Source organism: Pristiophorus japonicus, chromosome 23 (genome assembly GCF_044704955.1).
Source record: "Pristiophorus japonicus isolate sPriJap1 chromosome 23, sPriJap1.hap1, whole genome shotgun sequence".
NCBI lineage: Eukaryota > Metazoa > Chordata > Chondrichthyes > Pristiophoridae > Pristiophorus > Pristiophorus japonicus.
This window is the reverse complement of record NC_091999.1, coordinates 12,348,431-12,362,648: the sequence shown is the minus strand read 5'-3', so window position 1 is coordinate 12,362,648 and position 14,218 is coordinate 12,348,431. Positions and strand designations below refer to the sequence as shown.

Sequence of the window (14,218 nt, the reverse complement as noted above, 5' to 3'; positions counted from 1 at the left end):
GGGAAATCATGTTTGACAAACTTGCTGGAGTTCTTTGAGATGTAATGAGCAGGGTGGATAAGGGGGAACCAGTGGATGTGGTGTATTTAGATTTCCAGAAGGTTCGATTAGGTGCTACATAAAAGGTTACTGCACAAGATAAAAGTTCACCGGGTTTGGGGTAATATATTAGCACGGATAAAGGACTGGCTAACTAACAGAAAACACAGAGTCGGGATAAATGGGTCATTTTCCGTTTCGCAAACCGTAACTAGTGGGGTGCCGCAGGGATCGGTGCTGGGTCCTCAACTATTTACAATCTATATTAATGACTTGGATGAAAGGACAGAGTGCAATGTAGCCAAGTTTACTGATGATACAAAGATGGGTGGGAAAGCAAATTGTGAGGAGGACACAAAAAATCAGCAAAGGGATATAGATAGGCTAAGTGACTGTGCAAAAAATTGGCAGATGGAGTATAATGTGGGAAACTGTGAGGCTTTTCACTTTAGCAGAAAAAATAGAAAAGCAAATAATAATATAAATGGAGAAAGATTGCAATGTGCTGCAGTACAGAAGGACCCAGGGGTCCTTGCACATGAAACACAAAAAGTGAATATGCAGGTACAACAATTAATCAGAAAGTCAAATGGAATGTTGGCTTTATTGCAAGGTCGATAGAGTATAAAAGCAGAGACTTGCCCTGGGAGTGTTTGATGGGACTGTGTAGATCAGGGGTTCTCAACCTTTTTGCTCTGAGGCCCCCTCCCGTGTTATAACAATTCCCCGGACCCCCTGTAACACAATAAAAGCATTGATTGGCTATAAAGCACTTTGGGACATCCTGAGGACACAGAAGCCGTGATATAAAGGCAAGTCTTTCCATTGCAAATCTCTGCATTTTATGTTTTGAAACCAATAGTTATTTACCGATGAAATGCGGTGATAGTATTGTGTAAACTCCCCCTGATTGATTCCCCAGTACAAGAGGCCCAGGCACCACACAAGGTGCCTTGTTGTCAGTCACCTTCCTTCCAGCTCAGATGATTTGCTCACCTGACCAAACACCAGCTCCCAGGCTGAGGCAGGAACTGCATTGATTGGCCCTTTATCACCACTTGTTCATATTTTGTTAAATACATTTGCTGAGTGGATTTAAATTCAAGACGAGGTTTGCAGGCGTGATGCTCTATTCACACACGAAGGTGAGAGAGATGCTGTGGGGCACACGCTAAGTCCAGTAGCTGAACATGATTAACAGACTGGGTTTTGTGTTTAGTGATCCCGGGTGTGTTACCGAGACCTTCCCTGGATACCTAGGCAAGGAGAGGAAATCTGGAAGGTATGGGGAACTGGGACTTGTCCATGAGAGTAACAAACAGGTTTGAGAACTGAAATAATGTAGAGTTAGAAAGGAGAAAATACCCAAAATAGAGCAGTCGTTAACAGGATGTCAATTAGTCTCCTCTTATCTTGGAGACATCAAATATCGACACACTGTGTTATTTTAAACATAGAACATAAGAAATAGCAGCAGGAGTATGCCATTTGGCCCCTCGTGCCTGCTCCGCCATTCAATAAGATCCCGCTGATCTGATCCTGCCCTCAACTTCACTTTCCTGCCCGCTCTCCATAACCCTTGACTCCCTTATCATTCAAAAATCTGTCCATCTCCACCTTAAATATATTCAATGATCCAGCCTCCACAGCTTCCTGGGGTAGAGAATTCCAAAGATTCACGACACTTAGAGAAGAAATTCCTCTTCATTCCTGTCTTAATGGACAATCCCTTATTCTGAAACTATGTCCCCTAGTTCTAGAGTCCCCCATGAGGGGAAACATCCTCTCTGCATCTACCCTGTCAAGCCCCCTCAGAATCTTATATTTCAGTAAGGTCACCTATCATTCTTATAAACTCCAATGAGTATAGGCCCAACCTGCTCAACCTCTTTTCATATGACAACCTCTTTACCTCAGGAATCAACCTTGTGAACCTTCTCTGAACTGCCTCCAATGCAAGTATATCCTTCCTTAAATAAGGAGACCAAAACTGTATGCAGTACTCCAGGTGTGGTCTTGCCAACACCCTGTATAGTTGGAGCAGGACTTCCCTACTTTTATACTCCATCCCCCTTGCAATAAAGGCCAACATTCCATTTGCCTTTCTAATTACTTGCTGTACCTGCATGCTAACTTTGTGTGTTTCATGAACAAGTACTCCCAGATTCCTCTGTACTGCAGCATTTAGTAATCTCTCACCATTTAAATAGTAATTTACTTTTTTATTTTTCTGACCAGTATTTTCCCACATTATACTCCATCTGCCAAAGTTTTGACCACTCACTGAGCCTGTCTATAGCCCTTTGTAGGTTTGTTATGGTCTTCTCACAACTTGATTTCCCACCTATCTTTGTATCATCAGCAAATTTGGCTGCATTACACTCGGTACCTTTATCCAAGTCATTAATATAAATTGTAAATAGTTGAGGCCCCAGCACTGATCCCTGTGGCACCCCACTAGTTAGAGCTTGCAAACCCATTTATCCCAAACTCTCTGATTTTTGTTAGTCAATCCTCTATCCACGCTAATATATTACCACCAATCCTGTGATATTAAACTCCAGCCCAATTATAGGGGTTATTAACAACAGCACTAATAAACCCCAACTGACGATTTAGTCCTGGATGCGATTAATAGCAGCAATAACAGCAGAATCCAACCCCTGCAGTCACTTGCGAAACCGCTGGTGTCTCAGTAGGTTGGATGACCGAGTGAATCGCTTCCCACACTCAGAGCAGGTGAACGGTCTCTCTCCAGTGTGAATTCGCTGATGTGCCAGTAGGTGGGATGAAGTCATGAAACCCTTCCCACACTCAGAGCAGTTGAATGGTCTCTCTCCAGTGTGAACCTGTTGGTGTGTCTGCAGGTGGGATGACTGAGTGAATCCCTTCCCACACTCAGAGCAGGTGAACGGTCTCTCTCCAGTGTGAATTCGCTGATGTGCCAGTAGGTGGGATGAAGTCATGAAACCCTTCCCACACTCAGAGCAGTTGAACGGTCTCTCCCCAGTGTGAACTCGTTGGTGTGTCTGCAGGTGGGATGACTGAGTGAATCCCTTCCCACACTCCGTGCAGGTGAATGGTCTCTCTCCAGTGTGAATTCGCTGATGTGCCAGTAGGTGGGATGAAGTCATGAAACCCTTCCCACACTCAGAGCAGTTGAACGGTCTCTCTCCAGTGTGAACTCGCTGGTGTCTCAGCAGGGTGGATGAATCAGTAAATCCCTTCCCACACTCAGAGCAGGTGAACGGCCTCTCTCCCGTATGAACTCGCCGATGTGTTTCCAGTTGGGACGGGTCGTTGAAACGTTTATCACAGTCCCCACATTTATATGGTTTCTCCCCAGTGTGACTGCACTTGTGTCTCAGCAGGTTGGATGATAGGCTGAAGCCTTGCCCACACACAGAGCACGTGTACCATTTCTCCCCACTGTGAATGGCGCTTTTTGCTTCCATGGTCAAAGGCCAATGATATTCCAGTCCCGATGAATCGAGTAACGCCATCTGAACCTGATGTGATGTTTGGTTTGAGCTTTCATTCTACAAATCCTACCCTTTTAACACCCTGTAAATTGAATTTGAAACAGGACAAAGGGAGGATGAGAGAAAGCTCACAAAAACACAAAGACAGGTTGTGAAATTGGGCTTAATGAACCTGGTCATTTATGGGGCTGGTACTAGAAACAGTAACCATGAAAGTTGCCAGTTTGTGGTAAAACCCAACTGGTCACTAATGTCCTTCAGGGAAGGGAACCCACCTCCCTTGACAGTCCCACATGGGAAATTGTTGGTCCCACTGGGCCAAGAAGTACTGGGGGTGAAACCCAGCAGCTTCTCCTCCCTCTCCACTCCAGCTCAAACTGATGCAACAAACAGACCCACATAGAAGGCCAGGGACCCACTTCTGCATCCAGCGCCCACCCTGATACAGAGTGGGAATTGCTGGGCCTGCTGTATAAATGCAAGTTGTTGTTTTTCTGGTGTGGGGGAAATGCTGCCCTTGGGTTTGGTGGTGCTGGGCCCGGCGGCACTGGCTCAGGGCCTGAGAGCCGCACTTGGTGTTGCCTGGGGCCTGAGAGCCACACTCGGTGTTGCCTGGGGCCTGAGAGCCACACTCGGCATTGCCCGGGGCCCGGCAGCTGAGACTCGGGGCCTGTACATGGATATTCTAACCCTGGGACTGTACATGGGGATCCTAACCCTGGGACTGTACGTAGGGATTCTAACCCTGGGACTGTACATGGGGATTCTAATCCTGGGACTGTACATGGGGATCCTAACCCTGGGACTGTACATGGGGATCCTAACCCTGGGACTGTACATGGGGATTCTAACCCTGGGACTGTACATGGGGATTCTAATCCTGGGACTGTACATGGGAATCCTAATCCTGGGACTGTACATGGGGATCCTAACCCAGCTCTGGAGCTTTTCTATTACAACTGTTTGGGACGTAAACCAGAAGGGCGGCACTAAGCAGCGCCTTTAGGAGAGATGGTGAGAAATCCGAAGTGTGGAGAGTGACAATAAAATATATCGGACATTCCTTTATCCACTAAGACCCGGTTTTAACAGAAACTGAAATGATTTACTTTGTTCCTGCACCAAGATGTCCGCGCATATGCTCTGCTACTCACTGAATCAAGATGGCGGAGCGCTGAACCTGCGTTCCTGCACGAAGATGGCCGCCGTTACCCTGGGCCTATGACCGGAGAAAGCCCCGAAACTGCAACCGCCGATATTCCGATTATTATTTCAGGCTTGCGGCGGACACCGGTTGTTTATGAAGCCTCTGAGACTCCCCGCTGGTCTACCACTCCCCTCCGCCAACCTAAATAGGAACGGTTTTGTGGAACGGATGTTTCTCGTGTCGCCTCCGCCATTACATGCACCGCGCATACTCCAAACACAGCCAGGACCTGCGCCTGCGCACTGAGCTCATGTAGTCTGGGTGTGGCACATTCTCTCCCGCGAGGCATACTGGCAAAAGCCCCGCCATTGAAAGGCTGCATTGGTGAATGGAACAGGATTTACTGGGATTGCACTGGGCACTGAACCATGTTCATTCTGGCAGTTATTGTTTGTTTCTGTTGATCTTAATAACCCCTATACCTGATCTGGAGATTAATATCCTGTATAAATATTGAATGAGTCAGCTTTGTTTCAAAAACAGTGTGTCGGATATTTGATTTCTCCATAATAAGAGACGACTAATTAATGTTCTGTTACCCACTGTTCCATTTTGGATCTTTTATTACTCTAGATAATTTCACTTCTCACTCAGTTCATCTTTTACCCCATCAAATCCCAAGGTTGTTCCGTTTGAGTATACGGCTTGTAGATGTCACAGACTAAAAGTGGTGTGTCTCACTTTACACTCATCTGACGTTCCTTTCAACCAACCATAGAAAGAACTATCTTGCTTAAAACGACAACTCTGTTATTTTGTATATTGTTTAACGCTTTTTGAATGTGGTTACTGCATGTAATAGCCTTTGAAATATCTGATCTTTGTAATTGTTTTTGCTGTTTTTGATAGTTTTGTTGATATAAGTTCTTGTTACTAACATACCTTGCAATATTTCTTGCATCAAGATAATTCTTTAAATATTTCCATTATCAGGTCTTTAGCTCCTCCACTGATCCGTGTGAACAATCCTTGGTTAGGGGCTGAGGTTTGGGTGCGGGTTTAGGGTTTAGTGGTTGTGGTTATTTGTTAGGATTGGGGTTAGTGGTTGCGGATATTGGCCAAAGACCGTTCTAACAGGAGGAAGAGCGCTGAGCACCCAAGTCTCGTCGCTGAGAGCATGCAGAAAACAAGCACAGGCAGCGGAAGGAGCATGCGGCAATCCAGTCTCACCCACCCTTTCCTCCAACTACTGTCTGTCCCACCTGTGACAGAGACTGTAATTGTCACATTGGACTGTACAATCACTTGAGAATTCATTTTTAGAGTGGAAGCAAGTCTTTCTCGATTTTGAGGGACTGCCTATGATGATGACGATGAGGCTTAGGAGATAGTGATTAACTTAGAAAGCATTATTAACAATATAAGTGTCAGTGGACGTGCCTTTTTCCATTTCATGCTTTTAACCTCATGCAGATGAGTCTCAAACCAGCCTCACAAACTGTTCATTCAAAGAACCTTTCCTGCCAGCCTATTTTCCACCCTTATTAAACATCTCTACAAATCTCATAGAATATTTAATTAGGGACAGTATATTTGGGGATTTTAGAACAACAACAGACATTTGTTGTGCTGGTTACATCCAATTATCAGCCCGTCTGAAACAGCTCCTGACACTAGCTTGTCAACAAATTGGCAGAAAAAATAGAAAAGCAAATTATAATTTAAATGGAGAAAAATTGCAAAATGCTGCAGTAGAGAGGGACCTCGGGGTCCTCTGCATGAAACACAAAAATTTAGCATGCAGGCACAGCAAGTAATCAGGAAGGCAAATGGAATGTTGGCCTTTATTGAAAGGGGGTGGATTATAAAAGCAGAGATGTCCTGCAACAACTGTACATGTTATTGCTGAGGCCACACCTATAGAGTACTGCATGCAGTTTTGGTCTCTGTATTTAAGGAAGGATATACTTGCATTGGAGGCTGTTCACAGATGATTCCGGAGATGAGTGGGTTGACTTATAAAGATAGGTTGAGTAGGTTGGGCTTCTGCTCATTGGAGTTCAGAAGAATGAGAGGTGATCTTATCGAGACATAGAAGGGGGCTCGACAATGTGGATGCAAAGAAGATATTTCCACTTATAGGCGAAACTAAAACTTGGGGGCATAGTCTCAGAATAAGGGGCCGCCCATTCAAAACTGAGATGAGGAGGAATTTCTTCTCTCAGGGGGTTGTAAATCTGTGGAATTATCTGCCCCAGAGATCTGCGGAGGCTGGGACATTGAATAAATTTAAGGCAGAGTTAGACAGATTTTTGAGCAATAAGGGAATAAGGGGTTATGGGGAACGGGCAGGGAAGTGGAGCTGAGTCCATGATCAGATCAGCCATGATCTTATTAAATGGCAGAGCAGGCTCAAGGGGCCAAATGGCCAACTCCTGCTCCTATTTCTTATGTTCCTGTACCAGGCCCCATCAGTCGCCATGTTATTCCACTGTCATATCTTCATCCATTACTCGCCTTTTGCCCTCACTAGAGTTGATTTCACCACCATGACCATTGCCCACACTGAAGCTCTCTAATTCCCATGTGGTGCATAAACGCTGGCATAGATTGGTTATACCATTTCTGTGCCATATATCCGATGTAATTTCGTAGTCTCAGTGTAATGTTCCAAGGATTTGGTGTCTCAGTATAACTGGTCCCTGGATTTGGAGTCTCGGTGTAACTGGTCCATGGATTTGGTGTCACAGTGTAAGTGGTCCCTGGATTTAAAGTCTCAGTGTAAGTGGTCCCTGTGTTTGTTGTCAAAAGCACCTCGTCACTGGGACTGATGGCAAACTCGCAGCCCGGCAACATGTTAAGCCCAGAATGATCCCTCTCAAATCTATTCCCAATTAACAGTCCACATTAATTCACCAGAAACAGCCCAGTGACCGCAAGTAACTGCAGCCCCGCATCTAACTTAAATGAAACACACATTTCAAAACATTTTAAATGAAAAAACCCCATCATAGCGCAACAGAGTGATTAATGGGCAGTAAACCTCCCTCACTCATACACCTCCTTCACCCCTAGTCTCCAACTCCCTCTATATACATCTCCAACTCCCTCTATATACACCTCCTTCACCCCTAGTCTCCAACTCCTCACCCCAACTCCTCTTTCACCCCAACAATTTCATTTTTACCATCACTTACACCAATGATCCACACTGGAGGTAAATATCAAGAGCTTCTGTGTGATGGTGAGGTGAACACTGGAAAATAAAGCTCAGAGATTGGTGGGGGGGCTGCTTATTTTCCTCGGTGTGATTTAATCCCCTTTCCCACTGAATTCTGCGGACAGACATGGTCACCCGAGGTAACGGAATGGTCAGTGTGACATCACTTTCTAAACAAGAGCACACAAGACAATGGGTTATCAATAAATGGTAACGGTATTAAACACTCTGCAATTACATTGTAAACAAAATGGAAATAAAATGCTGGAAGAAATTGGTTTAGATAATAATTTATCTCTGTGGAATTGACTAGCAAACATTAAGAATGGAGTGTTTTGTTTACACACGCACCTATAGCAAAGACTCTGTGCTCTTTTCTGCTAAACCCAACGCTAAATACTTGCTGTGAATTTTAGGACCTTGCAGCAGCCCATCCGGCGTGCTTGCTGGGTCAGGATATAAAGAGACCGTGCGCTGTTCCTCCTCCCACTGCATGGGGGAATGGGGCAGATATTTAAAGCGACAGGGGCTCCCCTTTCTCTCCATATTTATTGTTAAAGGGACAGACCAGTTTATCTTGGGGTGTCGGAGGACTTCACTAACAGAGTTCCCATTAACAGTTGCTCCCTTCTGTACTGTGCAGTGATTGTAAAGCTGACTATTTCAGTGACTTCAGCTTTTTTTAAATGTCTCACTGTTTTCAATGATCCATCTAACTTGCTTGTATAATTTGGAAAGAGTTCAGAATTGTGCAGTGTGACGAAGGTTTTGGTTAAAGGTGGAGTCAAAGTTGTTTCAAAATATTCTGTTCTAACCCTCCCCCAACCCCCCAAATTTTAGAACACTACAGTACTGACTGGGAAGGTCCCAAGTTCGATCCTTGATCTAGGCTCTGAGTTGATCTCAGCCAAGACAGCAGTTGAGGGGTTATAATTGTCCTCAGTACCACTTGGCTAAATAAGAGTAAAAATCAGCCACTGCCCCTGCCCCGATCCAGGGACCTCAACTGACGACAGGATTTCAGGCTGTGATGCCTACCACAGTGGAAATCCTGCTGGCACTCACTGAGTCAACTGACCGTGAGGCACTAGAGGTTAACTAATGTCTGTGGAATTGCACCCAGCCAGTTAAGCACTTTCTGCAGATAATAAATCTCAGACGCTGAAAGGAATGTTGATTTTAGATAGTGAGGATGAAGGGAGAGTGTCTAGAATAAGGAATTTACAGCTTAGGTGGGACAGGAGGGGACAGAATGTTCAATAGAATCTAGAATGGTCTGTTCTGAATTTCTATCCTGTACTTACAGTACAACGTTTGTAACCACCATTTATTTGCAGGGTATTAGAAGGGGAGGATCTGCAGCTGTGAAACTCAAACCGGACATCGCGTCAAGGTTTGACAGATTCCCCGGATTGATCAAGATCACCTTATCATCAGCCTTTGTAAAAACACCAATCACAGCGGGGAGAAACAGGACACATGTTCTGTGTGTGGCTGCACCTTCAACCAATCGTTCAGCCTGTGAGACTTGTGCACCCACCTGACTCAACACTATAAATGTGGGGACAGTGGGAATGGATGCTGTTGCACGTGGAAAGTGATTCAGTCGCTCATCTCACCAACTTACATTCGAGGAGTTAGATAACAGACTTTCTCCTGTGAATATAGAGCTGGGTTATTGGGCCGTGATTTGTTTACTTGTTCATCTTGCTGACTCTAAACCTTTGCCAATTATTTGATGTGATCACTTTACATGTACATATTTTTAAAAATATGTTTGCTGAGTGGATTCAAATTTAAATTGAAACCAGGATTGCAGGCGTGATGCTCCATTCACACATCGAAGATGAGAGAGATGCTGTGGGGCACACACTAAGTCCAGTATCTGAAAGTGATTAACAGACTGGGTTTTGTGTTTAGTGATCCCGAGCGTGTTACCGACATTTTCCCTCGATACCAAGGCAAGGAGAGACACTCTGGAAGGTATGGGGAACTGGCACTTGTTCGTGAGAGTAACTGAAGGTATGAGAACTGAAATAATCTAGAGTTAGAAACGAGAAAAGGCCCAACATGGAGCAGTCGGTAACAGGACATCAATTAGTCTCCTCTTATTTTGGAGACATCAAATATCGACACACTCTGTTACTTGAAATATCAAAATATTAAACTCTGGCCCAGTTCTAGGAGTTATTAACATCAGCAGAAACAAACTCCAACAGACAGAACAAACACGATTCAGTCAGGATGCGTTTAACAGCAGCAATGATAGTAGAATCCAACCCCTGCAGTCACTTGTGAACTTGCTGATGTCGCAGCAGTTCGGATGACCGAGTGAATCCCTTCCCACACTCAGAGCAGGTGAACGGCCTCTCCCCGATGTGACTGTGATGATGCATTTCCAGTTTACAAGGTTGGGTTCAGTTCGGCACCCGCTGTGCACAGAGTGAGAATAAAATCAATGAGCTGCTGATTTTCCCTGCTGGACACGGGTCTTTTGTGCTGGTTCAATAGGGTGAGCCCGGGCTGAACCAATAGTTTGAGCCCGTGCTGGCCCGATAGGGTGAGCTCGGGCTGGCTCAATAGGGTGAGCCCTGGCTGGCCCAATAGGGTGAGCCTGTACTGGCCCAATAGGGTGAGCCGGGCTGGCCCAGGGTCACTAGGCATCAATCAGCACAACAAGGCTCCCTTTCAGGGGCCACTGACCTGGGCACAAACATGTGTCCAATCAAACTGACGGACACCCTGAAGCCCCGCCCACCCACTGCCCCTGCTCAAAGGGCCGCGCATGCGCCGCGAGACACGCCCTGACCAAGATGGCGGCCGTTGAGCCCGTTCCCACCCCACCAAGACAGACATGGATGACCAGGCAGGTTGTGCAGGACACCTCTGAGAACATCTCACTCTCTATACTGGTGGTTCCTCAGTGAATACAGCCAGAGCCAAGTCCAAGGCATCATGCGTGGCTCAACTGTACGGAGGAGGGGGAAGTGCAAGATCAGGAAGGTTTTCAATACTTACTGGAACAGACATAACTCCAGGATGGTAGATTGTCTTCCTGGTGCCACGGTCAAGGATGTCATTGAGAGGCTGCAGGACATTCTGAGGGGCGAGCTTGAAGAGCCAGTTTCCTGAGGGGATGGGGACTGGACAAGCCGGATAAGGTCACACCTCAACTGGGTCGGTACCATTATCCTCCCTGCAGGTTTGCTAATGCTGTTGGGGAGAGTTTCAACTTGCTTGGCAGGGGAATGGGAACCTGAGCGTAGAATCAGGAGGGAGAGAAGCAAAGCTTGGAAATGGGAGCAGAAAATTCGTAAATGAATTTGAAAGGAAAAGGAACCAAAGGCTAGAAAATCGACACAAAGGAGTTTGGCCGTGCTTAATGATATATACTTCAATGCAAGAAGTCTAGGGAATAAGGCAGATAAGCGGAAGTGTTGTTACAGCAGTGAGGAGGGATGAGATGTTGGAAGGATCATGAAATGAGGCCATATGTGTTGAACTCATGAAGAAAAGCGGGGAAATCACAATGTTGGGAGTGTACTATAAACAGTCAGAGGGAGATAGAAAAGCAAATATGTAGAAACGTTTCTGAGAAGTCCAAAACCAAAGTTGGGGAGTTAAACTACCAAAGAATCATAGAACTTTACAGCACAGAAGGAAGCCATTCAGCCCACTGTGTTTGTACTGGTCAAAAAAGAGCTGTCCAGCGTAATCCCACTTTCCAGCTCTTGCTCTACAGCCTTGTAGGCTATGACACGTCCAGTGCATATCCAAGTATGTTTCAAATGTGGTGAGGGTTTCTGCCTCTTCCACCCTTTCAGGCAGTGAGTTCCAGACCCTCACCACCCTCTGGGTGAAAAGTTTCTCCTCAATTCCCCTCTAATCCTTCCACCAATTACTTTAAATCTGTGCCCCCTGGTTATTGACCTCTCTGCGAAGGGAAATAGTTCAGTTCAGAGAAGGTTCACAAGGCAGTTCAGAGAAGGTTCACGAGGTTGATTCCTGAGATGAAGGGGCTGTTATATGAAGAAAGGTTGAGCAGCTTGGGCCTATACTCATTGGAGTTTAGAAGACTGAGAGGTGATCTTATTAAAATGTACAAAATGCTGAGGGGGCTTGGCAGGGTTGATGCAGAGAGGACGTTTCCCCTCGTGGGGGAATCTAGAACTAAGGGGCATAGTTTCAGAATAAGGGGCCGCCCATTTAAAATGGAAATTAGGAAAAATTTCTTCTCTCATAGGGTCGTGAATCTTTGGAATTCTCTGCCTCAGAGAGCTGTGGAGGCTGGGTCATTGAATATATTTAAGCTGGAGATAGACAGATTTTTGAATGGTAAGGGAGTCAACGGTTTATGCAAGAGGGCGGGGAAGTGGAGTTGAGGCCAAGATGAGATCAGCCATGATCTTATTGAATGGCGGAGCGAGCTCAAGGGGCCAGATGCCTATTCCTGCTCCTATTTATTTGTCTTATGTTCTTATGTCTTTCCTATCCACTCAAGTTGGGACTCTCATAATTTCATACACCTCAATTAAGTTTCCCCTCATCCTCCTCTATTCCAAAGAAAACAACACCAGCCCATCCAAACTTTCCTCGTAGCTAAAATTCTTCAGTCCAGGTAACATCCTCTTAAATCTCTTCTGTACCCTCTTCAGTGCAAACACATCTTTACTGTAATGTGGTGACCAGAACTGTGCGAAAACTCTAGCTGTGGCCTAACTAGTGTTTTATACAGTTCTAGCATAAACTCCAGAGGGAGTTGGGTGTCTGGATCTTACTGCCTGAAAGAGTATTAGAGGCAGAAACCCTCATCACATTTACCGAAGTATTTTGATATGCACTGGAAGAGCCGTCACTTACGGACCAAGAGCTGGAAAGTGGGATTAGGCTGGATAGACATGGTGGGCCAAATGGCCTCCTTTTGTATTGTAAACTGCTATGATTCTATGACACCAATCTCCTCCTGATATAAACCAACCCCACAGTCACTGACACCAATCTCCTCCTGTCTGATATAAACCAACCCCACAGTCACCGACACCAATCTCCTCCTGATATAAACCAACCTCTCAGTCAGACACCAATCCCCTCCTGTCTGTTCTCACACAGGCCAACATCCTCAGCATTGAAGCATTGACTACGCGCTCTCCTGTAGAGCTCAGAAACATGGACCATGTACAGTAGTCACCTCAAGTCACTGGAGAAATACCACCAACGATGTCTCCGCAAGATCCTTCAAATCCCCTGGGATAACAGATACACCAACGTTAGCGCCCTCAACCAGGTCAACATCCCCAACATTGAAGCACTGACCACACTCGATCAGCTCCGTTGGGCAGGCTACATTGTTTGCATGCCAGACACGAGACTCCCAAAGCAAGCGCTCTACTCGGAACTCCTTCATGGCAAACGAGCCAAAGGTGGGCAGAGGAAACATTACAAGGACACCCTCAAAGCTTCCCTGATAAAGTGCAACATCCCCACTGACACCTGGGAGTCCCTGGCCAAAGACCGCCCTAAGTGGAGGGCGCTAAGCACCTCGAGTCTAATCACAGAGAGCATCGAGAGCATGCAGAAAGCAAGCACAGGCAGCGGAAAGAGCACAGGGCAAACCAATCCCATCCTCCCTTTCCCTCAACGACTGTCCGTCCCACATGTGACAGGGACTGTAGTTCTCATATTGGACTGTTCAGCCACCTAAGGACTCATGTTTAGATTGGAAGCAAGTCTTCCTCGATTCTGAGGGGCTGCATATGATGATGATTCTCCCATGTGATATAAACCAAACCTTGTCACTGCCACCAAGTGGACTGGGAAAATATGTTAAAGGGTAAGACTATAGAAACACAGTGGCAAACATTTAAGGAGATATTTCATAACTCTCAGCAAAGCTTTATCCAAGTGAGAAATAAAGATGCTAAGAGAAGGATGAACCATCCCTGGCTAACTAACGAAGTAAAGGATGGTATCAAATTGAAAAAAATGGCATACAATGTTGCGAAGGACAGTGGAAGGCCAGAAGATTGGGAAATTTTTACAAACTAGCAAAGCACGACTAAAAAAAATGATAAAGACAGAGAAGGTAGCATATGAGAGCAAACTAGTAAGAAATATAAAAACAGACAATAAGAGCTTCTGCAGTGATATAAAAAAGAAACAAGTTGCAAAAGTAAACGTTGGTCCCTTAGAGGATGAGATTGAAGAATTATTAATGGGAAACACAGAAATGGCAGAGATTTTGAACAAATATTTGGTATCAGTCTTCAGGGTAGAGGACATTAAAAACATCCCAATAGTTGTTATTCAAGGAGCTATTGCAGGGGCCGGGGT

At 45.5% G+C, this 14,218-nt stretch overlaps 1 protein-coding gene across 1 annotated transcript; it reads right to left on the bottom strand.

The window, feature by feature from the left end:
• Positions 1-2,708: 2,708 nt before the first annotated feature.
• LOC139235396 (zinc finger protein 239-like) lies at positions 2,709-3,535 on the bottom strand. The gene has a single exon (XM_070866530.1). The coding sequence runs from the start codon at positions 3,492-3,494 to the stop codon at positions 2,709-2,711; it is 786 nt and encodes a 261-aa protein (XP_070722631.1). The 5' UTR covers positions 3,495-3,535.
• Positions 3,536-14,218: the final 10,683 nt, after the last annotated feature.

Excerpts from the sequence above, each read along its gene's own strand:
- LOC139235396 (XM_070866530.1), bottom strand. The coding sequence starts at position 3,494 with ATGGAAGCAAAAAGCGCCATTCACAGTGGGGAGAAATGGTACACGTGC.